Here is a 26,037-nt window from a genome sequence, read left to right as displayed (position 1 = left end):
CAAGGGAACATTTCATGCAAAGATGGGCTCGATAAAGGACAGAAATGGTATGGACCTAACAGAAGCAGAAGATATTAAGAAGAGGTGGCAAGAATACACAGAAGAACTATACAAAAAAGATCTTCACGACCAAGATAATCACGATGGCATGATCACTCACCTAGAGCCAGACATCTTGGAATGTGAAGTCAGGTGGGCCTTAGAAAGCGTCACTACGAACAAAGCTAGTGGAGGTGATGGAATTCCAGTTGAGCTATTTCAAATCCTGAAAGATGATGCTGTGAAAGTGCTGCACTCAATATGCCAGCAAATTTGGAAAACTCAGCAGTGGCCAAAGGACTGGAAAAGGTCAGTTCATTCCAATCCCAAAGAAAGGCAGTGCCAAAGAATGCTCAAACTGCTGCATAATTGCACTCATCTCACACGCTAGTAAAGTGAAGCTCAAAATTCTCCAAGCCAGGCTTCAGCAATACATGAACCATGAACTTCCAGATGTTCAAGCAGGTTTTAGAAAAGGCAGAGGAACCAGAGATCAAATTGCCAACATCCGCTGGATCATCAAAAAAGCAAGAGTGTTCCAGAAAAACATCTATTTCTGCTTCATTGACTATGCCAAAGCCTTTGTGTGGATCACAATAAACTGCGGAAAATTCTTCAAGAGATGGGAATACCAGACCACCTGACCTGCCTCTTGAGAAACCTGTATGCAGGTCAGGAAGCTACGGTTAGAACTGGACATGGAACAACAGACTGGTTCCAAATAGGAAAAGGAGTACGTCAAGGTTGTATATTGCCACCCTGCTTATTTAACTTATATGCAGAGTACTTCATGAGGAACGCTGGGCTGGAGGAAGCACAAGCTGGAATCAAGATTGCCAGGAGAAATATCAATAACCTCAGATATGCAGATGACACCACCGTTATGGCAGAAAGTGAAGAGGAACTCAAAAGCCTCTTGATGAAAGTGAAAGAGGAGAGTGAAAAAGTTGGCTTGAAGCTAAACATTCAGAAAATGAAGATCATGGCATCTGGTCCCATCACTTCATGGGAAATAGATGGGAAAACAGTGGAAACAGTGTCAGACTTTATTTTTTTGGGCTCCAAAATCACTGTGGATGCTGATTGCAGCCATGAAATTAAGACGCTTACTCCTTGGAAGGAAAGTTATGACCAACTTAGATAGCATATTAAAAAGCAGAGACATTACTTTGCCGACAGTCAGTCTAGTCAAGGCTATGGTTTTTCCCGTGGTCATGTATGGATGTGAGAGTTGGACTGTGAAGAAAGCTGATCGCTGAAGAATTGCTGCTTTTGAACTGTGGTGTTGGAGAAGACTCTTGAGAGTCCCTTGGACTGCAAGGAGATCCAACCAGTCCATTCTAAAGGAGATCAATCCTGGGTGTTCATTGGAAGGACTGATACTAAAGCTGAAACTCCAATACTTTGGCCTCCTCATGTGAAGAATTGACTCACTGGAAAGACTCTGATGCTGGGAGGGATTGGGGGCGGGAGGAGACAGGGACGACAGAGAATGAGATGGCTGGATGGCATCACCGACTCGATGGACATGAGTTTGAGTGAACTCCGGGAGTTGGTGGTGGACGGAGAGGCCTGGCGTGCTGTGATTCTTGGGGTCGCAAAGAGTCGGACACGACTGAGCGACTGAACTGAACTGAACTGAATACCCATTATGAAGAGAGGTATTCTTTTGTGTTTGTTGTGTATACAATTTATGTAATTCCGCCACACTTTACAGAGGAGATTTTAAGATGCATCACCCTTAAATAATACATTTTTACTGCTAGAAGTGCAGTCTAAGGAAATCAGAGTTGTTCAAACAGGTGATGTACAAGAATGTTTCAGTATATTATTTATTAGTGAAAAGTTAGATGCAAGCTAAATGTTCATTAACAGGAGATTGATTAATCGTGATGTTATAGCTATATCATAGAACATCTTACAGAAAATAGCGTCCCTTCTCTCACTTTCTCACCTCCTAGCTGCTTTAGTGTTCTTTAAAACATTTATCAAACATTTATCTTTAAAAATTATCACACATTTAATATTTAAAGAAATATTAGATATTATTTATTGTCTGCTGTACCAGAATGTAAGTCACTTGAGAATAGAAACTGTTTTGTTCACTGATTTGTCTGGGTTAGTGCTGGGTACATCATAGGTACTTAGTAAATAAATATTGCATGAATAAATAGTTTTATGACAGTGTATTAATAGCATGGGAAATATTCTTAATGTATCAAATAGAAAACAAAAGCGCTCTATAAAAACACTGTGTGCTATATGATCCCATTTGGGGATTTCTTAAAAACTCTAATAGACGTAAATGGGAGACATAAGACAACATAGAAAAACATACCAGAAATGTAATAATGTGCTATAGTAGTTAAGAACTCATGCTCTAGAGTTTGAGAGCTTGGGTTTGAATTCCTAATACACCACCTACCCAGTGTGTAGCTGTCAGCTAACAAAGTTACTTCCGTTCCCTGCTCTTTAGTTTTTGGATTGTTAAAATGGAGGTGGTACCTCATATCTGTTGTGAGGTTGAATTGAGATAATGCAGAAAAAGTGCATAGTACCTGGTGACACAGCAAATACTCCATAAATGTAGCTGTTTGTAGCATTCCATAATCATGAGATTGTAGGAAACTTTTGTTTTCTTCTTGTTTTCTTCTCTTTTTCTAAGTTTTCTAAATTGGCAACTGTTACTTTTGTAGGTAGAAAATAAACTCCTATGTTTATTTTAACTTGATAATAGAATGAGGATATAAAATTGGTCCAAGGAGAAGGCTAAAAAAAAAAAAATTGGGTGTTATATTCTATATTCTTTGTAAAGGTAGGTAAGCCTGTGGAGTGTAAAAACCAAAACATCACTTGATATTTAGAGCCTAGTCCTGGGAGTAGGTTTCTAAGCATGTTTTTGTTCATGTCCTCCTGAGATAAAACACATGATTTCAATATGCACTTACTGGGCAAGTAATAATGACAACAGATGACTCAGACAGGAACCCTGTACTCAGTGTTCTTGGTTTAGTGGAGGTGACAGAATGAGCATCTGAAAGAAACAAAGAGTTTCTTTGTTCCAGTTTGGTCTCCTGATGTGACTGACCTTCTGTGCTCAGCTGAGTAGATTTGATGACAGGTTTGGGAGAGGTGTCCTTACAGTACAGTGGTGTGTGGAAGAAACAGGATCTCTTAGAGGATTAATAGATAGTCTGCTCCTTCTTCTAGGAGGAGGGAAGAGGAAGAGTAACCAGGTGGCAGAATCTCTGTCACAAAGGGACAAAAAAGTTTTTCTCTGTTTTCCCATGAGGCCCTCTCTCTCGTGGCAGCACCAATTACCTGGACACTTGACAAATAGGTAGCTGTCAAGTGGAGACCCTAGGATGGCCCAGTCCTGGTAATGTAAAGATGAATGGAACTCAGTTCCCTGATCTCTGGTAGCTCACAGCCTAATGGTGAAGACAGATGTTGCTTTAGGTACAATTGCCGTACCTTTAAAAAGCTACACGGTGAATTTGTGCTTTGCAAAGGAAAGGCATACTCTAGTAGAATCTTGCTGTAAAGGGCCCCACTGTCATCAGCATTTCAGGTTGACAAATCATTGTTGGCCACCCCCCTTGTTTCCAGTTACATGTCCCATCTGTCTGTCTCTTTATGTCTTTATGTCAGATGTCTCTGACATCTTTCACTCAAGATATACCCACTTCACTCCTGAGTTCACTTGTCATGTAACAGGCAGCCACGGGCTGGGCCTTTTATTTGGCTCTGGACATGTTAAGGTTCTTTCTACAAGTCTAAAAAATTGAAGTAAAAATGCATATGTTTTATAAATAAAGTGCACATACCCACATTCATAGACCTAAAAGAGAACTTCACACTATATATATATAGACAATTGTCAAATAGTGGTTGAGTGTTTTTTACAGAGTTCATAGAGAAGTTCAAAATGGGTCATAGAATATCAAGGGAAATTTCTTATTTGATTCAAATGCTTTCTGACAGTAATAAGTGATGAATGTTTATACCATTATAAATAACCTATTTTTGAGGAGACAGAATCAAGATGAGTGGTTATCTTGTTTATAAAAATATAACCTTTTCCACTTTTTTTATTTTTAGAATAATAGTAATGCGTGTGCATAGGAAAAAATTTGTCCCCCACAGAAATATATAAAAATGGAGATCAGTTCTTCTTCCTCATCCCACCTTATGAGCACTGTGCCCTCTCCAAAGATAGTCACCTTAAATCATTTTTTGTTATACTTCCAAAAGTAGAATTTCATTAATAGATTTAGTTTTATGTATATCTGTTAAAAAATTAAATGAGATTATGCTGCATGGCACTGAAATCTGCAGTTTTTACTTAACAGAAATTTGAGATATTTTCATGTCAGCCCATAGAGATCTCCCTCTCATCGATGACTACCTAAAATTCCAATGTAGAGATGTCTTATAACATGTATACATTGATAGATGCTTCAGTCACTTCCAATTTTTATTGTTTTTATAAAAATGATACTGCAGTGAGCACCTCATCTATATAACTTTATAAACTTTGGAAATACAGTTCTCTATAAAAAAATATAGATAGATGATAACATAGAAGAAATTCACACACATGGCTATATAATCTTACCAACAATTACAAATCTTTGCTTGAGTTTGAGAGAGTGTGATACAAAATCATATAATGTTAGACCTTGGAAGAGACTTCTGATCGCCCTACCCAGCTTTTATGTTTCATAGAACCTGAAGTGCTTAACCAGTTTGTCTAAATACTCTTTTGACATAATTTGTTGGTGTTAGAGTTGGGGTTAGAATCAAAGTCCCCTGATCCCCTCACCCCTCACCATTTTATACTATCTCCCACAAAATCAGTTACTTTTAGATGCTTTTGACTTTTAATAATAGGTTTAGACTGTTAAAAAGTTAATGTTATTATCTATCAGCCAGTGGTTTAGTATGTTTCTGTTGGAAATTATAGATAAAATAGTTTCCAAATGCCGCTAATTATTCTATTATTGTTTCTAATGTTTATATTTAAATTATTTCAAGATAATATTTGTAAAATAGTTTTTTAAACTATTAAGAGGCAGACATTTGTGAGGTATAATCGTTTTCAGTATTGCATAGCTACAGAAGTTATACAGGCTCTGGTCAGGTTTAACTGAATGCTTCAACTTTTCAGATGGAGTTTTTAAAAAATTCCTAGGCTTTCCTTTTAGTAGTCCTGAGATTTTTCAGGAGATCCTAAGGTCCTCCCCACCAGCATATTGTCAGTCAGTCAGTCAGTTCAGTCGCTCAGTTGTGTCCGACTCTTTGCGACCCCATGAATCACAGCACGCCAGGCCTCCCTGTCCATCACCAACTCCCGGAGTTCACTCAAACTCATGTCCATCGAGTCAGTGATGCCATCCAGCCATCTCATTGTCTGTCGTCCCCGTCTCCTCCCACCCCAATCCCTCCCAGCATCATAATTAAAATATAACATTGTATAAATTTGAGGTATACAATATATTGATTTTATATATGTACATATATAATCCTAAGGTTTTAAATACTACCCACTAAGTGTTATGACTAGTTTAAGTTGTTTCCGTTGTCTGTTTTCTTGTAGAATCTTTAGATGACTTGACTAATCTGGTGGTAAAGTTATTTTCTGAAGTAGAGAACAAAAATGTCCCATTGCCAGAATTTCCTGAACATCCTTTCCAAGAAGAACATCTTAAAGTAAGTGCATGTATTGCTAGTATTTTTTTTTATATTTTAAATTTATGGACATAATATATGCCTAGTTTGCTAAAGAGTACATAGAACATTTTAGAGGTTTCATTATATGGTTTTTAATATTTGTCTGGGTACTCAAATCAGTTTCACATATACTAGGGACATGTATCACCAAAAAAGTAACAATACGTTCTGATCTTCTCATGCTAAAAGTAGTTTTGGTAGCTATAACCTTGGCAGACTGTAGAAGCTGTTAAGCAGTGCCAGAAGGCAAGCATCCAAAAGTATTGAGCAACATGGTCCAGGGGACCAAACATGGACCGCATACCAACTGTAATGAAATCCCACTAAGAAAGAGCCCAGGTCATTTATTTCTGTTTGGTCAGTATGATTTTCTCTGTCAATTGATTCTGTCCTGAATTTGGGATTCCTCTGTAAAAATCAGGGTTGTTGTTTGTTTTAAATCAGTATTCTTCATAGTTTGTAATTTTTTTTTTTGGTAGGATTTATACATAGCTAATCTTTTGTGGTTTGTTTTTCTCCCCCAGCAACTTTACAAAATAGTACCCATTAAGGATATTAGGAATCTGTATGTGACATTTCCCATACCTGACCTTCAGAAATACTACAAATCAAATCCCGGTCATTATCTCGGTCATCTCATTGGGCATGAAGGTCCTGGAAGTCTATTATCAGAACTTAAATCAAAGGGTGAGTCTCTTGGGTCCCAGCTTATGAGGATAGTACCCCATCTCCATCTTTTTTTTTTTTTTTTTACTCTGGCTCTCATTTCTCCTAAATATTTCCCTGTGAAGGGATATTTTCAGATGAGACGATTTAGAGTTTATGGGAGAGTGAGGTGATGGTTGTTGGTATGCTTTTATTTTTTCTTTGGGGTTTTTGTTTTTGTCTTTTTTCATAATTTGTTTTACCCTTTTGGTATTGAGCAGTGAAGTTTAAATATTTCAAAAGATATTGTGGCCCACGTTTTAAATAAGATAGAGGTTAAAAAAAGTAAATCTCATATTGTGTATTGTTTACCATCTCTATGAAATGAGCTCTTGATCTACTTTATCTACTCTTATCCATCAAATCCATCAAAGGGTGTATTAATACTAGGATCAGTCAGTAGATTTCCAAGGTTCCTCTCCACTCAGACTCTATATAGCACTTAAGCACAGTAGTCTACTCTTGATTTGGGAAATGATTTGAAGAGTCCCAAAAAAATCTCCCAACCCCAAAAATTCTTGAATCTTTTGCAGTGCCTGAAACTGCTTTTCTGAACTGATTTTTGCCCAGTCTTTTCTGCAGAATGCCCTTCTAGTCTCTTGGGAATGTATAGAATGAATTTTTTTTTTTAATTCCTTGTCTTAAAAGAAAACACACAACCAATCACGTTGATTTCCTTTGAATGTTACAGGCTGGGTAAATACTCTTGTTGGTGGGCAAAAGGAAGGAGCCCGAGGTTTTATGTTTTTTATCATTAATGTGGACTTGACTGAGGAAGGATTATGTAAGTATTGGCCATTCTTGAATGAAAATTGATTTTTTTATGGTTAACATTTATTACCTTATTTATGCTCTGGATCTGTTTTTTTGTTGTAAAGCTATAAAGACTTTAATTCATACCGTTTTATCTATTGTAACTTGGCCTCCATTTCATGGGTGATTTTCCCTCCTTAACAACTGATCATTATGTTGCACTTATAAAATGTTTACGTGACTTTTTATTTGCTCGTTTATTACCCCAAAGTCCCTACTGTCACAAATCCCAGATCTTGGCAGGCCATGTATGTGGGACCCTAAACCTAGTCACAGGGAGTTGAGTCCATTTCTAAGGGGGACCATCTTCTACTTACCTGATTTACCTTAGGAGTAAGCTCCTTGCTTTGAAGGGTTTGAAGACTGAATGGTTTTTAAGTGTGCACTCTTTTTCCAGTACATGTTGAAGATATAATTTTGCACATGTTTCAATACATTCAGAAGTTACGAGCAGAAGGACCTCAAGAATGGGTTTTCCAAGAATGCAAGGTACTTTTGTTTCACCAAAATTTTTCTTACAGAAAGTTTTCAAGAAACAAGTATATGTGAGTTAATTTAAATATATGGCCCAGTGAAATTTTTGAAGTTTTATTGTTCCTAATTTAAACTCTAAAATTTTGAAATGCATAGTAGCTTTTGTTAAGGCCTAGTCTTAACTAGTCTGATTGGTTACCTGACGCACAATTAAGGGTTAAGGCATCAAGTAGCCTCTTTTTAGGAGGAAAAGGAAAGAAACAAATAGATTGCTTTTCTGTCCCTGAGAGGAAAGCCAGGAGTTTCTTGAGCTTTTATGTATCAGTGTTTATTCCAGTTCTCTGTCTGAAGCTGTATCTAAAATTTGTATTGAACTCTCAAAGAAACTGTGAATTGTTATATATATTATTGTGTTCTTAAAAGTGATTTTATTGTTGCATGTAGGGAAAAGCCTGTTCTTTTCTTTCTTTCTTTGCATAAAACAAAAGGTATTTGTCTATTAAATTTTTAAAGGCTTCTTTTAAGAGTTTTTTTTTTCAACGTCTACTTTAAGATCTATTGAAGACTGAAATGTATTTTGTTTAAAGGTATAATCTGTGTTTGTGAAACTTAGGACAGTAACTTCTAATCAGGCTTCTCTGAGAGGGTCAGTAAAATCATCATCTATGCAGCTAATGAATCTCACAGGGTTCCTTCACAGTTTTCCTAATTCTTTGACCAATAGTTTCAATAATTTAGCCTGTAGAATCATGTTGTATATTTGTTATTTTCATTCGTGTTCTGTACATTTCTAAATCAAGCATAGCCATTTTTTCAGAAAGTGTGATAGTTATATATGGAGGAAAATGGGAGGCAAACCAACCCCTACTGCCTAGGAAAAAAATATTTCTGAATAACAGGTAACTTACATCTAATTGGGTTAACTTTTCATTTTAGGACTTGAATGCTGTTGCTTTTAGGTTTAAAGATAAAGAGAGACCACGGGGTTATACCTCTAAGATTGCAGGAATATTACATGTAAGTTTATTGTTATTTTACTCTATACTTTGGCACCTAGAGTATTTCAGTGATCCTGTATATGTTACTTTCAGTACTATATAAATCATAAAAATTGAAGCTACAGTGTAAAACTTTAGACTTTGTAGCAAGTAGTAAACTCTGATGTGAAGACATATTTAAAATCTTAATTTTCATCATCCTGAAAATCATCATGTGTAGTATTTTCATTACATAGACCTCATGCTTACTGGCTTTAAATATTTTTCAGTTCTATTATGTGTCATGTGCTACTTATGTGAAAACTATAAATCACCCACTTTTCTCTGTTTCCATTGTTGTCACCCTAACATGAGCTACCTTCATTTCTTACCTGGATTACCATCATAGACTCTTACCTGAGTTCCATGTTTGCCGTCTCCCTAGCTTTAGTGTTTTTTCCCTGCCTCAATGATCTTTTGAAAATCCAAATTAGATTACTTCACTCCTCTGTGTCAAGCCTTTCAGTGGTTTCCCATCAGAGTTGAAATAGATGTAAATTTTTACCTGACCCATAACATCTGACTCCAGCCTCTCTCTGACCGAATTCCATATCACTCCCCCTTCCACCTCTCTCATTCCCATTCCACTCCAGCTATCCTGGCTGTTGTATAATCTTTAAACATTTAGTTTTTTCTTCCCTCTCAGGGCCCTGTCATTTGCTGCTTTTTTCTGCCTGGAACACTTACAGGCTTTGCATGGCTAGGTTCTTCTCGTTTGGGTCTCCACTCGGATGTCTCTCCTTTAGAGATGCCTTCCCTGACCTCTCAATCATGACCCTGCCCCTTTTAAATTTTCTTTATAGCATCTTATCAGTAAAATGGCAGTATTTGTCTGTTTATTGTCCGCCTCCCTCCCAGTTAGAGGACTTCTCTGGTAGCTCAGACAGTAAAGCGTCTTCCTACAATGCAGGAAACCTGGGTTCAATTCCTGGGTTGGGAAGATCTCCTGGAGAAGGAAATGGCAACCCGCTCCAGTATTCTTGCCTGGAAAATCCCATAGACAGAGTAGCCTGGTAGGCTGCAGTCCATGGGATCGCAAAGAGTCGGACATGACTGAGCGACTTTACTTTCACTTCACTTTCCTCCCAGTTAGAACATGAGCTCTTTAGAGAACAGGGACATCATCTGTCTTATGTACTATGGTACCCACAATATCACCTAGAACAGTACCTGGCACAGAGTAGGGTGTTCATTACATATTTGTTAAATGAAGGAATCAGTCTGTCTCAGGAAGTTGCCCTTACTAAAAAGCATCTTCCACATTATTTTTCTTTAGTAACTGAAAATATAAGCCATTTTTCCTCCATAACTAAATGCTTGTCTGATTTTGTTCATAGAAGTTTGAGCAGAAATTCTATTAAAATATATATACTTCATATTAAGAAACCTATAGATGTCAGCGTTTAATCACCAAATTTTTTTTTATCCACACTCTGTCTTTAGCTAGACATATTACTTGTTCCCTGAAAAAATGTACTTTTGTTCTCTATAACGCAAGTGTATTTGGGGATTAACTGTAAAATTATCCCATAATATGAAATTGCTTAAAGTGTGGTAAGAAAGAGAAAAGATTCAGAAATCTTTACAATGAAGTAAAATTTAATTGGAGGGAAGAGGGGGGTGTAAAATAGAGGATTTTATGTGTTAGAGATCTGTTTGCTTTAATAAGTTAAACTGTATCAGAGCCTTGCACATTTACTTTTGTATTTATTTTCCCTTTAAAAAGTATTATCCCCTAGAAGAAGTGCTCACAGCTGAATATTTACTGGAAGAATTTAGACCAGATTTAATAGAGATGGTTCTCGATAAACTCAGACCAGAAAATGTCCGGTGAGTCACTCTACAGATTTTACTATTACATACTAGATTTTCAGTGATAGTTAGAATCTGAAAATTTGAAATTGTGAATAAAATGCTTTTAAACTTTGTATCAAGCATGATTACAAAAGTAGAGAGAATCAGTATAATGAACCAATACCAAACTTCAGCAGTCAGTACATGGCTAGCCTTTTTGATCTTTACCCACACTTCTTCACTCATCCTTCCTCCAGTCTTGATTATTTTAAGTCAGTATCTTGAAAACATGAAGATTCTTTTAAAGAAAAAATCATAACTTCATTATGAATATGATATAATAATAGATTGTCTTAACCTGGCTTCATCCTAACTCTAACTCCCAAAGTGTCAGCTCATTTATCTGGTTTTATAAGCAAGTGAGAACACCCTTTGTTTTTTAAGCGGAAGTAAGGATTACAGTCTCATTGCTTCTGACTCGCCAGTGGTTAATCAGGAAATCAAAAATTGGAGGAGCTTTTAGGCTAACAAATATTTCTGTTAGAGGAGGATCAGCCCTAAAGAGCTTATGAGCTACCACATGATATTTCTGCCTTAAAATTGAATTTCATCTATATTTTCTAAAAGTCAAAAATAAAGTTTGATTGGCACATATTTTGCATTTTTTATTTTTCTCCCCTTTTGAGCACATATTTCCAGAATTCTGGGCACTTGGTGATTGAGTAAATATGTTTTTTGGAGCAGTCATTTTATGAATAAAATCAACAATCTGATGGAACTTTTTGAAAAAAATCTTCTGACAGAACTGTTCTATCAGTCATTTTCCTAGTTACCATTGTTTGAACTTTTTCAGACATATCCTAGCAACAAACAGTAGAGAGATTAAATTAAAAGAAATATTATTGGTGGTTATACAAAATCGGTACATGTGGTAAAATGACATAAAACTATACACACACGTTGTACCAATAACAGTTTCCTGGTTTTGATATTATAATAGGTAAAATGTAACCATTGAGGGAAACTGGGTAAAGAGGACACAGGACCTCCCTGTACTATTTTTGCAACTTCCTAACTATAGAAATGTGCAACTATATCAAAATAAAACATTAAAAAATTTTTTTAAATATTTACAATAGCAACAAAAGCATAAAATAATTAGGAATGAATTTAATCAAAAATGAACAAGATCTCTACACAAAAAAACTATAAAACAGTGCCAAGAGATATTAAAGACCTTGTTCATAGATTAGGAGATTTGATTTTATTAAAATACCCATCCTCTCCAGTTTGATTCACAGACTCAATGTAATCACAGTCGAAGTCCTAGTAGGCTTTTTTCCTTAAGCTATTGGTAAGCTGATTCTAGAATTCATATGGATCTACAAAGGAACTAGATTACTTGGAACACTTCTACACAGAAAAAGAAAAGTTGGAGGACTAAAACTGCCAGATCTGAAAGCTTACTCTAATGCCATAGTACTTAAGACGATTATGGTACTGTCATAAAGACAGACAAATCATTGATTTTTGTGCCTTTTTTCTTCCTCTGTTGTGTTTCTTTTAAAAATATGATTTAATATCGTGATATTGTAGAATTATACTAGTAAGAAGATAGAATTTATCTAGTTGAATCCCTTTTAAAAAGTGATGAAACTGAAGCCAGTAGACTTGCCTAATTTAGATCTTAACTGTGATTTTGTCTAGATCTCAAAGAGAGTCATGGTATCAACCAGAATTTGTTTCTGATGGCCAGGTCTGTGCAGTTCCTACTAATTCTTTTTTAAATTGATCACAGTTACCTGTGAAGCCTCTTCTCATTATCAGCTGTCTTCCCTTTTCTGTCTCAGGGATTATTTGCAAAGGTGTCATGAGAATTCGTCCCTTGGGAATGATACTGCCTTTTAATGTCTGTAGTCAAGATTATTTCTGAATGGGTCCCATCAGCAGCGGCAGCTTTTCTTTCCTCTGAACACTTCTAAGTGGCTTACTTGAACTCAGCAGTCAGTATTCATTCTCGCCCACCGTTTCTTTTTCTTAGTATTGTAAGTTTCAGTATGAAACTAAAGGATCATTTTCTCTCATATTTCCAAGGATTCTATCAGTACCGTGTGCTGTGCTGTGCTCAGTTGCTAAGTTGTGTCCGACTCTTTGCTATTCCATGGTCTGTAGCCCACCAGGTTCCTCTGTCCATGGGGATTCTCCAGGCAAGAATACTGGAGTGGATTGCCATGCCCTCCTCTGTTAGTACCATGTCAGTAGCCAATTCTTTGTAGATAAAATTAAAGAATAGCATTGCCCCCGCCCCGCCACATTTAGGAAAAAACTCATCGAGACTAGGTTGTTGTTTTTTTTTATTAGCATAATTAGGTTTCCAGCAGATAGTCTAAGGTGCTCCAATGTCCATGCTAGTTTTTCTCAGTTGTCTGCAGTTAAACATACTGGAGATCTCTGTGGTGTACCTCACTTATTGTGCCTTTTTTACTCTAATTGAGGTCCTCTTGTGCTTCCACACTCTGATTTGTAGATTTCTGTATGTTTGACATGTGTATAATCTGTCTCTTCTGTTATTTCCCCTTCATAATTTGTTTGAAAATACATTATCATTTTATTTCAGTTTTTAATTCCTCGATGATATGCTAACTCTTGGTCTCTCTTTTTGTTAGGCCAATATTTGGTATTTACCTAGTTTGAGGAGCCTCATGGTAACATTTTACCTGTTACCCATACACTTTACTTTGGTATCTAACTATGCAAATCCCTCAGGATTGTACCTAGTAAATTGCCTTTCTCCCCCTTTTTTAACTTCCTCGTCAGCCTACATTGTCTGCTTCTTTCTGTATCATATCATCATCCTCCAAACATTTGGGAGCTTTCCCTGAGTTTTTTCACTTTCTCGCTCAGAACTGAGTTTAAAGTTTCCTTGTTCCAAAAGGCAAGACCACTGCTGAATGAATGCTCCAGTCTTCATAAGTTGTAATCAAGCCCTTGTTCATTATTCTGATACATGGGGCTGCATTCAGGGAAATCCGAACCATCTATGTAATAAACTTTTTCAAAATCAAGCATCTCATGGAAGAGAAGATGGGAATACCACCTCTCTACCATGTAATTCTACTTCGTAACACATTTTTTTATGTGTCTCCCTAAGAATTAATCCATTCATTCTTTGAGAAATCAACGGGAGTGAAAGCAGTTTCTATGACTGAGTCTTAGCTGGCTCTGTCGTGTACTGAGTGAATGGCCATAAGAAACATCACATACTCTTCATGTGGCCATGTGAGCTCTGTATACACTACACGTACCCCTCATAAGGGATTCTCAAATTGCCGACATGGATACAATATCCGAACTCTTTCATGTGTTAGACCCTGGGATTCTTCTGTGTGTTTCTGTGGAACATATTCTTATTTAGCATGTTTTATAGAACAGATAGTGGTCAGTGGCAGCTAGACCAGATCAGGAATATCGTAAACTAGAAGATTAAGTCAGTCATTCTAACAGGTGAGTCAGATTGTTTGTAATATTTACCCTGAAGCAAGTGAGAAGGCCAAGTCCAACTAGCCAGGTAGACTTTTTTATCTAGAATGAATAAGAAATAGATGGTGGTTCAGATGGTCAGGCACTGGAGTTGAGGCAATCCAGTGATGGGCAGGTGTTTGGAACACAGAGATTAGGATTCTGAAAATGAATGGGTGTTCAGTAGAGGGGAGTTTTGATTGAAAGGAGTGGACTTTGAGCTGTGAGACTGACATTCAGAGACTGGAACCTAACCTTTGGGAGGATAAGTGAGAACAAGCAAGAATAGACATGAACCTAGTTGTCTGAACTGGGACATAAAGAAATGAAACCAATAACAGGATTGACTACATGGCAAGCCTTCCAGGCTATTGGCCTAGCACTCTATCAACACGATTCAAAAGGATTGCTCCCAGTCTGGCGTTGAGCCAGCTAGTCAGAGTGAAATGATTCTAACTTTGATAATTAAAAGGCAGCAACCTTCCCTAGGACAGGAGCTCCACTGGTACAGAGCTTCTTTGGCTTCTTTGCTTATAATCTTCTGACATTTTACCTCTGCCTTCCCTCCCTAAACTATTTTTTTCCCCTTCTCATTTCTCTTCTGTGAAGTTCCTACTATCCCATCAGAGAAAGAAATGTTGTTCTTGATCCTGTGCCCATCTCCCCTGGCAGCAGGAAGGCCAGTGTAAATATAATACATACAGTTAATTGATGGTAGTGTCAGGCAGGTAAAAAAACAAAGCAGAGTACAAATTAGCAAGTTACAATAAAAGAATGTTTTTAGTTTTTTTGGTTCTCTGAGCCAACAAGTTTTCTTAGCCATTTTTGTAACCTTGGGCCTGAGCTTTTCCTAGGAAGGAGTACTTTGTTGTGCTTTTTCAAAGACTGTTTTTCAACTGACCTTTGTTCCATTTTTTTTTTCCCCTATCTACTCTTCTTTTAAGATTCTAGTCAGTAGCATTCATAACAGGAATCTTCTTTGCAAGCAGTTTTTCACACCCAAAATGATGGGCTATAATCAAAGGGTAACAGAGACTGTGATCAGAGACTGCTGTACATACATAGCCATTTCACCTAAGCCTCATAGAACTTACTTGGTCTTAGAAGCCCAACACATTCTTGGGCATTTATTCATATTTTTATGAGTCAGATTCTATAAATTTATGTACAAGATGAATTTATAGGTTTTTTTTTCCATCTATTTTTAGGGTTGCAATAGTTTCCAAATCTTTTGAAGGAAAAACTGATCGCACAGAAGAGTGGTACGGAACCCAGTACAAACAAGAAGCTATACCAGACGAAGTCATTAAGGTAGGGTTAACCCATCTGTGAAGAAGCCTGATGTGTGAGGGACACACAAGAACATGAGCTCCCTGGATCAACCAATTCCCAGCCCAGAGTGTGGAGAGTTGTGGCCCAGCATTGTCTGTACCCTCCCAAGAGGAGTAAACAGGGAGGTAGAGAGCTGGAGCTTAGGATTTACATGAAGAAATGACACTATAGCCGTCTTCTCACATGTCTGTCAGATCAGCAGGGCTGTCAGACAGACTTCAGCCTCATGCAGTCAAAGATCATTGGAGTTCAAAGTCCACAAGGATGCAAAGGCACCAAGACAAGCAGGAAAAGATGAAAATAGGGAACCTGAAAGACAGATTCAGGGGTTTCTCAGAGCTCATGACCTTGCTCTGAACACACAGGGGGAGCAGTTTCTGGGATTCATACTGTCTTCACCTTAGGAGGGGCTGTATTTTATGCCTCATGTTGTATTATTGCTCTTTTCATCAACATAGGATCATCACAGTTTGTTTCAAAACAGGTATGTGTAGTAAATAGTATGTTGCTGGTGTTATACATCAGGAGTCAGGATTTTGTTTGTGAATCTTATCTACTTGTCTAGTACTTTTTCTTTTTTGGTTTTCATTGGCTATGTAGCTTTGAGATTGTGTCCTTTATTCATGGGAAGACACCAGAAAGCCTTTCTCTAACTAAATACTAGTTAAACTTTAACAATAGACATTTCTTAAGGTAGCAGGGTAATGACGAAATAGAAAAAAGAATGAGAGAGAAAGTTGTTACTGATACTTCTCTGACATAGTCACAGCACAGGAGGAAATGACTGAAACCCTTTAGTGTGTGAAAATGTGCATCTTACTAAGCTGTGAGGGTAGCTAGTCTCCCATAGGTTAGTGCTGGGTGTGAACTAACCCCAAAACAAGAGAAAACCCCTGTTCACCAAATTCTGACCATGACAAACCTGCCCCACATGGAAATTAAAACAAATTGATCTGGAAGCTCAGCAGTGAAATCACTTGCTTAGTGCTTACCATTCCCTATGATTCAGCCATTCTGGAGACTTAAGTTGCTACTTATAAATAATGTGGTCAACTTCCCCACCATCCCAGTGCCAAAAGATACAGATGCAGGAACCAAAATAGAACTGCAAGAGCTGCACAGCCATGCGACATCAACTGGAGACCAGATTACTGAACCCAGTTCAGTAATCTGCACTGGCAGTTGGTTGCTTTTTGTTAAATAATAAAAAGTCTTACAAGTCAGAATTCATCAGTTGTGACCTGCATATAGTTTTTGGAAGTAGCCCATGAAACAGACCAAGCCTGCAGGTTGGGTCAATCCTATTCTACAGTTTAACTGACTTAAATCTCAGCTTTGTCATTAACCTTAGGCTTGAAATACTGGTCCACTTGGAAATTCACATGGTCATCTGGGAGAGGAGTGGGCCAGGCTTCAGAAGTGAAGTGAAAGAAACCCTCTTTAACCTAGTTTTCAAACCATACGTGCAAGTAACTCAGTACAGATGAAAGTTTAACTCTTAGACTAACCACCTGTTGTCTGGCAGTTGTGGACGTATGTCTCTGTGCAGGTTATTCTCCATTCTCTAAAGAGCTAGAGCAGATGTGACCTTCATACGTTAGCCTCCATGTTCCATAGTCTCCGATTGTTCCTTCATGTCAGCTGGTCATTTTAGAGAAGTATAAAGAAGAAAGATAGAAAAGTGTAAAACCTTGATTAGTTCCAGAGATTCCAACTCAAGTTGCATGAAAAGTCATTGCTAGATTTTGGAAGTAGCCCCTATATATGGTGGCAAAGAATGCTGACATTTATCCCCTTATTGTTTGCCTGGGTATTAAGCAAAGTGAGTGTTTTAAACCCTTAAATCAGATTCTAATCACTTTGTTTGTGTATTTTTTCACTCTTCATCCAGAAATGGCAAAATGCTGATCTGAATGGGAAATTTAAACTTCCAACGAAGAATGAATTTATTCCTACAAATTTTGAAATTTTATCATTAGAAAAAGAAGCAACGCCATACCCTTCTCTTATTAAGGTAATATGTTAGAATCAGTGATATTAAAGTTAGGGGACAGACCTATTACATGGAGGGAACTAGAGAGATGGTTTCCTGCATTCGGTACTATGTTGATTTAGGGGGTTCCCACCCCAGAGATAACAGAAGAGTTGCAGAGATAATAACTAAAAAAAGTATTAAAAGGCTAAAAATGTCAAAACAAACAAAACTGCTGTATAGCATAGAATCTAGGGAATTGTTTGCTTTGCAGAAAATAGTAAGTCTGGACTATAATTCATCTGTTGAAAGATATAACTCAATGTTGAAAGCCTTTTTTCTGTGTTCACTGAAGGCCCAATAAGGAAGTAGACTTATGCTGCATCATGAAAGTTAAAGATAAGAAAGAATCTCTAAAGCCTGGAAGAGAGCATATCCAGGGGAAGCTGTTGGATTTCCTGCCCTTATAAACAATTCTTTCTCATTTTGAAAGACTGGCTGTATGAAGTTAGTGGAGTTATAAGTCTGTGGAATGAATGATTGAGAAGGGAGTCTTCTTTCTCCAACTGTTCTTGTCATGTCATTATTTCATACCTTGAGTAGATTGTGTGGGAAAATGGATCAAATTATTACAGCACATCCTCTTTTCTAAACTTTAACTCTTTATAAACTTACATCCATAGACAAACATCTTTCTTTCCCTTCAAAAGACCTAACATTTAGTCATTGAGACAAGAGTTAGTGTTTCAGTTCAGTTCAGTTCAGTCGCTCAGTCGTGTCCGACTCTCCGCGACCCTCCATCACCAACTCCCGGAGTTCACTCAAACTCACGTCCACAGAGTCGGTGATGCCATCCAGCCATCTCATCCTCGGTCGTCCCCTTCTCCTCCCACCCCCAACCTTTCCCAGCATCAGAGTCTTTTCCAGTGAGTCAACTCGTCTCATGAGGTGGCCAAAGTATTGCAGTTTCAGCTTTAGCATCAGTCCTTCCAATGAACACCCAGGATCGATCTCCCTTAGAATGGACTGGTTGGATCTCCTTGCGGTAGGACTATGAAATTTATCTCAACTAGATTATTAGTGAGATAGTCATTTTTCTTTTATTTTTTTATTATTTTTTTTTAGTCACTTTTCTTTTAAAAATTACATTTTAATGAGTTAAAGGTTAGGTTATTCAAAGAGAAATCTTATTTACTTTTCCTAATTTTTTGTGTGTTTTAAATAGGCCATCTTAGCATAAAGTAAGGAGAACACTAAACCATTTATGTCTCTTCTCAGAGTTTCAAGTGAACTCCAAGACTTTATATAATTTGGTATAAATGAGTGGAGAGTCGAGGGAGTAGCTTATTCATTCATCCTTGGCTGTATTAATTATCCATTGCTGTGTAACAAATTACTCTTAACATTCAGCAGCTTAGAACCACAAACATTTATTTTTTCTCATGCAGCTTCCAAGGGACAGGAATCTGGAAGTAGCTCTGTTGGGTAGTTCTAGCTCAGGGTCTCCCATGAGAGAGACGGTCAAGCAGTTGGATGGAGCTTTGGTCGACTGAAGGCCCAACTAGGGCTGGAGATGTCTTTTCCAAGTTCAGTTGTGTGGTTTGGGGAAGATCTTAGTTCTTCACTGCATGGGCTTCTCCATAGAGTTGCTTGACACAGCAGCTGGCTTCCCCTAAAATGTGAGATTCAAGAGAGAAAATGAGTGATTGAGATGGAAGCCACAGTTTTTTATAATCTAATCTCAGAAGTGTCATACCATCACATCTGCCATATTCTGTTGGTCAGACAGAGACTAACCCTGGTCTAGTGCAGGAGAGAGGAGCACACAAGGGTTTGAATTCCTGCAGGCTGGGATCCATGTGGCCCACCTTGGAGGCTGGCTGCCTCATACCTACCCCCAAGGACTCCTGCGTCTGCCTCCTAGCGTAGAGAAAGATAGGAACAGAATAGTTGGTGTTGGCTTCTCCACTGGGTCCCCATCTCTTTGACACAGGGTGAGATAAGAGGGTAATTTCTCTATGCTGCTAGACTTACCAGTCATCTCTCCAGCTTCCCATCCGCTGTCTCTTAGAGAGTGCTTCAGAGCCATGGGACAGTAGCCTCTCCAGAACAAAACTCAGCTGTTGCCTCTGTCCTCCTCCTCATGAAGAGAGATTTGATTGAAGATTTTTGTCAAATGTGCCTATATTTCCCTAAATATATTGTGTTTCCATCACAGGATACAGCTATGAGCAAACTCTGGTTCAAACAAGATGATAAGTTTTTCCTGCCCAAGGCCTGTCTCAACTTTGAATTTTTCAGGTATGTAAAATGAATCTAGCTACAAAGCTTCCTATAAAAATAAACATTTCTAAAAGTTTTCTTTGCTTCCTTAAGTACCTATGTCTGGAAATAAAAGGAATTAGAATTATTTAGCGTAGACCAGGAAAGGCTGCATCTTCTGTTAAATGGTTTTTTAGGAGCCAAGGTTGTTAATTCTTCCTTTCCTTTGAGGAGTACACTCTTCAACTGAAATGATTTCTGTTAGCTATTAGGAGGATCTTCCTAACCTTGAGAATTTTGAATGTGGGAAGGCTGTAGATTCACCAGAAGTTCACTGAAAAAAAAATTAAATAATCCAGAGTGGGTTTTTTTTGTGGTTTTGGTTTTGTATTCCTAGATCTTGCCCAGAAAAAGAGGTAGTAGTTACTAAATGATCTTGAGTCCCTTCCAGTCCTTTAATTGTCTGGAGCCCTTAGATATTGCATTCTCTGTTTCTGACTTGGTAGAAGATGTTTAGTAAAATTTATGAATAATGCTACTGTTGCAGTGATTCCTCAATATAAATCTTTAGTTCATCTCTGTCTTATTTATTTGTGTGATAATGTTATCATTCAATTCAAATTTTACTCTGAGTTTGTACTCTGTAATTTTATATTTCTAAAATTCAGTGGTTTGTGTTTTTTTTTTTTTAAAACCCCTATCATCATCTAATAATGTTCACTATGGTTATCAACTGTTTCATTAATTTTTGTTTGATTTGCTTGGCATGAAATTAAAGCTGAGATATGTTTTAAGTGTTTCAGAAGAGGGAAAAAGAATAGCTAAGTAGAATGTTGATAGTTCACCAACAAGTATGTTGCGATTGTAGAGATAGCAACATTGTTTATTTATAGTGTGAGATTCATAGATTATCTAGAGCTGTGTTGCTTTTTTTTTTTTAATATCAAACCTGGACTTTTTGATTATGGCTTACTATTGGCAGAGAATATTACAAAGCTGGTTTGTTTTTGACACTCTAAACAGCTTGCCACACTTTGCCATTTGGCTTCTGTGGTTTGGCTTCAGAATATCTTTTGAGAGACCATTTGACATTTTCGCATTCTCTAAACTTCCCAGCATAGTTCTCAGAATTAAAAATGTCTGCTTCCCACCAGTCCATCTTGGTGTTCTGGTCCCTCCAAAGGTACTGTTAAGTTTCTTGTACATTCTTATAGGAATTTTCTGTTTATATATATCCTTTTAATCTTTTCATAAATAGGATAGTATCATGCGTACATATAGTTTTTAAAATTCTGTGATCCATATTAAGCACAGAACATCTGGTTACAAAATAATATGTTTTAAATTAACAAGTGAACCAGGATTTAAGCATTCCACTTGAATCATGTTCTCTTTTAAAAGTTCGTTTAGGACTGTCTCCAATTCACCAGCAAGGCTGGTGTTTGAGAACACTTCTTGGAATTGTGTTCTGAGCTTTAGCCCTATGGCTTTGAACTCCCAGATCCGGCTTTGTCTGGCTTTTCACTTCCACCTAAGGGTGGCTGTGGGGACAAGGCCTCTTGAGGATTCTCTCTTGTTTTGGTGCTTTTGCTTTTGTGAGTTGTGCCAGTAAGGTTTCTGAACTGGTATTTACCTAAAGAAGGAAATCTGTCATTGTGTATAATAAATACTTAAAAAACAAAATGACAGAATACTATTTAGATTTGCCAGGTGGAGAATGTTTGTACAGCATTAGGATTTTCTCTTAGATATTAATTTCTCTGGGGCTAAGCATTTTACCCCCAGTTTTACTTCATTATCAGCTTTTGATAAAATTGTTGCTTAGCTCTCAGTGCATTGGTTATATTTACTGTGCTATGGATAAAATGAAACTTATAATTTGCTGCCAGACAAACCAAGCCAAGAGGCTGCCTCAGGTCCTTTGCACTGGCTGTTTCCTCAGACTGGAAAGTTCTCCATTGAGATATCCCCAGAACTTGCTCTTTTGCTTCTCATGCACAGATGTCACCTTATCAGAGAGGCCTTGATTAGCAATTTTATAGAAATTAGTAATCTTCTTCTCCTATCACTCCTTTTCCTATTACCCTGCATAATTTTTCCCCATAATACCATCACCACCTGATGTATCATATTTAAATGTGTTATTTGCCTCCTCAAACTAGACTGTAAACTCTGTGAGGTCAGGAACTCTGCCTGACTTGTTCCTTCTTTATTCCCAGTACCTAGAGGTGTGCGTAACATTGTAGTAAGAATGTAGTACATGTTTGTTGAATGAAGGAATCTTTTACTTGCTTGTCATAAAGGTAAGCAATGTCACGTAGTCAAATGAATAGGTCATTTGACTTAAATCTGAATCCTAACTCTGTTGCTACCAGCCCAGGTGACATGAGGAAAATGATCTTTCTTATTTGAGAAATGAAGATTTAAAATTAGGTGATCTCTGCAGTCTTCCACCCTGTAATTGTTTCCTCTCTCTTGCTGCTGTTTCTCACTTAAAAATTTCCCTGTTTTATATAAAAAAAATTTCCTACGTTAATATTTTTTTCCTGTTTCTGGCTGCAATTATATGATGGATATTATCTATTCCTTTACTGACAGTGTTCTAGTCTGTTGGTTTAGGTGGAAACTCAGAGACACGCTAACATTTTCACAGGTGTCAATTTTTCTCTTTCAAGTCTCAGTTTGTCTCTTCGAAGTTTATGTAATCATAGCACACACAAAGTTCTCAATCTCATCCTTCTGTCCACTGTGGGTATGTATGACTTGCTTCGAGGAAGAAAGAGGATGTGCAGATGCTGTGTCAGCTCTGTCAGCCATGCCTTTTCCTACCAGCCTAAACGTAGACATGCATTTTGTCCTGTTCCTATGCCTCACCTACCCAGTGTTTCTGACTTGTCAATTCTACCACACCATCTGGGGTAATAAGCAATTCCTTTTCTCTCTTCACTACTACCAGTACACATGGCATATTTCAAGCTTCTTTGTTAGACATCTTGTTGTTGTTGTTTTTACTCATGAGAAGAGACAGATTCAAGAATTCAAAGCATATCTTCAGGAAGTTATTTTAACCAGTGTTCAGTTCCTTGATCCATCTCGAAAGGCCATATCACATTGGGAAGTAATAAATCAGCTATTTTACTGTCAACATTTTCTTCCAGCCCATTTGCTTATGTGGACCCCTTGCACTGTAACATGGCCTATTTGTACCTTGAGCTCCTCAAAGACTCACTCAACGAGTATGCATATGCAGCAGAGCTAGCAGGCTTGAGCTATGACCTCCAAAATACCATCTATGGGATGTATGTAAGTACCCACGTCTTAGAGCCTTCCACTCATCAACATTTTTTATATTGATTTGATGGAAGCATTTTTGATTGAGGGTATGAGTTTAATTTCTTTTTAAAAAATATTTGTGGCTAATCATATTTTCTTATAATTTAATTTTTAAGTTAACTCTTAAGTATTCAGCAATATACCATTCATATTATGCAAATTTTCCTTGATTTCTTTTTTTTTTAACCATCTTTCATCAGATCGTCATATTTTTCTCCTCAAAACAAAATTGGACCCTGATTTAGGTTTAGATTTCACCCATTCTGTATCTGAAGTCTTGGTCTTTGAGGATAGAGAATGAAGTCTTCCTGCCATTGTAAAACAGAAGGTTGGCTTATCCTATTTCCCTAGAAATTCAGATCATGAGGCTGCATATTCATACTCTTCGGTCATGTTTCTTCATTACCATGCCACTGCTTGAGGTATCAAAGCATTTCTTTTGTTTTTCTTTTTGTTAGTCGCTACATTTATGCTGATCCTCTCCATTGCAACATGACATACCTGTTTATCAGGTTATTGAAGGATGATTTAAAAGAGTATACATATGCAGCACGCCTCTCAGGTTTGAGCTATGGCATTGCATCAGGAATGAATGCAATACTTGTAAGTAAAATGAAAACCAAAGAAAAGGCATCACACCGTTTAAGCATTATGTTGAGCTTGGGAAAACTATTAACTTCTGCATTTTAAACCAAGAAGATTGATGGTTTTTTCCTTGCACCTTTTTAATGATTGGAGAACTCAAGTTAGTATTAGTTCCACTAACAAACAATTTAGTAGAGTTTAGTCCATTTTGTGAACATGTATGTTGTGCATTTATTTGCATGTTCTTCTGCTTGAAACATTTAACATATTAATCCTGAAAGCATGTTGTTCTTCCCATGTATTTGAATATATTAGCATCTGTAAGTGAAAGATACCTGTAGTTGCTGTTGTGGTGCTCAGTTTTACTTATAAGCGTCTTTGTTGGTTTTTTTTTTTTTTTTTTCTGTTGACAGTAGTAGTAAGTTCCTGTGTTCAAACACATCTGACATTTTTATTTATTTTGTAGCATTAACTACTTTTAAATGTGTTTTAAAATAAGCGTTATTAAATGCATCACAAGAAATAACTAGATCCTTTCTGTTGAAATCATTTCTCTTATGTTTCCAAACTTACACCTCATTTCCAAATTAACACCCCTCTTCTGGCACACATTCATCTTCACTTTTCCTGAAAATGTATGTTTCCATGAAAACTAAAATGAGAGCATGTGCTGTGTGCTCTAATTCTATACAAAAGGTCTTAGGTTTTTAAAATTTTATTTGGAATGACTTTTTTTTCTTCACGCAAGTAACTTTTCTGGTAGTTTCTGTTTAATGTATAAGAATGTATGTAACTTAACCATTCTCAGAGACCAGGGAAATTTGGAGCCCTGAGAACAAAGTAAAATTCAATAGGAAAGTAATAATCTATGGCTTATTTGTTACTGTTGACTTTTAATAGCATATTACCATTCAGTTAATCATTTTAATTTGTGACAAAATGGGCTTCCTGCTAGTTGTCAGTCTAATTCCCACAGTTCATGGTGTGTTCTCCCATGTTCAGTGACCTTCACTCTTGCTGAGGTTCTTGCCTATCAGTTTTCATCAGGTAGAGACTTCCAGAGATATTCTAGTTGCAGCGTATTCTCTGCTGTTGTGGTGCCACCATGTGGCACCATAACAATAGAAAATAGGCTTTCCCTGCTTTTCAAAATGTTATGGTTTCAGAGACTATTAAATTGTCCTCAGGCAAAATCCAGGTGGTACGTACAGGGTATACTTACTTCACATCTGTTTTGCCACTGGCTTTTGGTACATCAGCAGAACTCATTAAACAAGCAAGTGGTATGACATATGGATCCTTATTAGGCAGCTCAGGACAAGAAAAGTGGCAAAATGCCATATAATACAAAATTGGGACTGCCTGATTTCTTAAAAGATGATTTTTTAAAATATTTAAATATAAACACTTTGGGGGCATATCCAATAGTTTGCTAGATAACATTCTCCTATGATGTTTACCTTCTTAACACACCTATAAAAACCTTAAGCCTGTCATTCCTTAGAAATTCTTTTAGAACATTAAACTTTAAAATACTTTCTATAATTAATGTGATTTAATGAGAACTTGAATTTTGATGATATAGTGTGTACTGCCATAGTTTGGCACCAGGTAAGTTTTCTTGTTACAGTTTTTGTTTAGGAAAAGCAAAAATATGCTTTTGGGTCTTAGTAAATAAAGATGGTTAATGTTATCTTCCTAAATATTAAACTATATTTATGAGAAAGGAAATTCATTAAGTTTGTTTTATTTTTATTTTGATACATCTGGTTTGGGGATTTCCTGAATGTTTAAAAGTCAAATTTAAATTGTTTCATGGTATTTTTAGACTTTTAATATCCTGAACTCTTTCTGTAGCTCTCGGTGAAAGGTTACAATGACAAGCAGCCAATTTTGCTAAAGAAGATCATTGAGAAAATGGCTACCTTTGAGATTGATGAAAAAAGATTTGAAATTATCAAAGAGGCAGTAAGTTTTCTGAACTTATTTTTATTTTTTAAATTCATCAGGTAATATTGCCATGTTATGAACATTTTTGAGAAAGAGGTGAGGAGGAAAAGAAGCATTCATAACTCTGTGTCAGTCATTTCTTCCTGTCTTTGCTAGATCCTATATTTTTCCCAGAAAGAAAGCCTGGGAGAGTCTAGTGAACACCTGACCCCCTTCTCTATAGGGCCTAAGAGCTAGGACAGCACTTTCTTTCAGAAGGGAAGCTGAGGTAGATGTAGTAGCTTTTAGGGACTCCTTGAAGATTTGAAGATTTAAATATCCATTTAAGAAGAAACTTGATTCTACAGGCTGGGACTTCATCCTGACATGATAGCCTTGTCACATTCAGTTCAGGTCAGTTCAGTTCAGTCGCTCAGTCGTGTCCGACTCTTTGAGACCCCATGAATCACAGCACGCCAGGCCTCCCTGTCCATCACCAACTCCCGGAGT

General features: G+C 37.1%; 1 protein-coding gene across 4 annotated transcripts in view; it reads left to right on the top strand.

Moving 5' to 3' along the window:
• Positions 1–26,037, top strand: part of IDE (insulin degrading enzyme) — a 120,259-nt gene that overhangs the window by 74,586 nt on the left and 19,636 nt on the right. For 3 of the 4 annotated variants that reach the window (XM_055425082.2, XM_055425078.2, XM_055425080.2), the window contains exons 6-16: positions 5,639–5,751; positions 6,297–6,459; positions 7,169–7,261; positions 7,688–7,779; positions 8,701–8,781; positions 10,528–10,631; positions 15,323–15,425; positions 17,338–17,460; positions 19,637–19,719; positions 22,839–22,983; positions 25,456–25,566. In XM_055425082.2, the coding sequence (XP_055281057.2) occupies positions 5,639–5,751; positions 6,297–6,459; positions 7,169–7,261; positions 7,688–7,779; positions 8,701–8,781; positions 10,528–10,631; positions 15,323–15,425; positions 17,338–17,460; positions 19,637–19,719; positions 22,839–22,983; positions 25,456–25,566 (1,211 nt within the window). Of the gene's footprint in view, positions 1–5,638; positions 5,752–6,296; positions 6,460–7,168; positions 7,262–7,687; positions 7,780–8,700; positions 8,782–10,527; positions 10,632–15,322; positions 15,426–17,337; positions 17,461–19,636; positions 19,720–22,838; positions 22,984–23,471; positions 23,617–25,455; positions 25,567–26,037 lie in introns of all 4 variants that reach the window. The other variant, XM_055425079.2, reaches the window with a different exon arrangement.

This window comes from Moschus berezovskii, chromosome 12 (genome assembly GCF_049115385.1).
Source record: "Moschus berezovskii isolate FMDL1 chromosome 12, NW_MosBer_1.0, whole genome shotgun sequence".
In the NCBI taxonomy this organism is placed as follows: domain Eukaryota; kingdom Metazoa; phylum Chordata; class Mammalia; order Artiodactyla; family Moschidae; genus Moschus; species Moschus berezovskii.
This window is presented reverse-complemented; position numbering and strand designations above follow the sequence as displayed.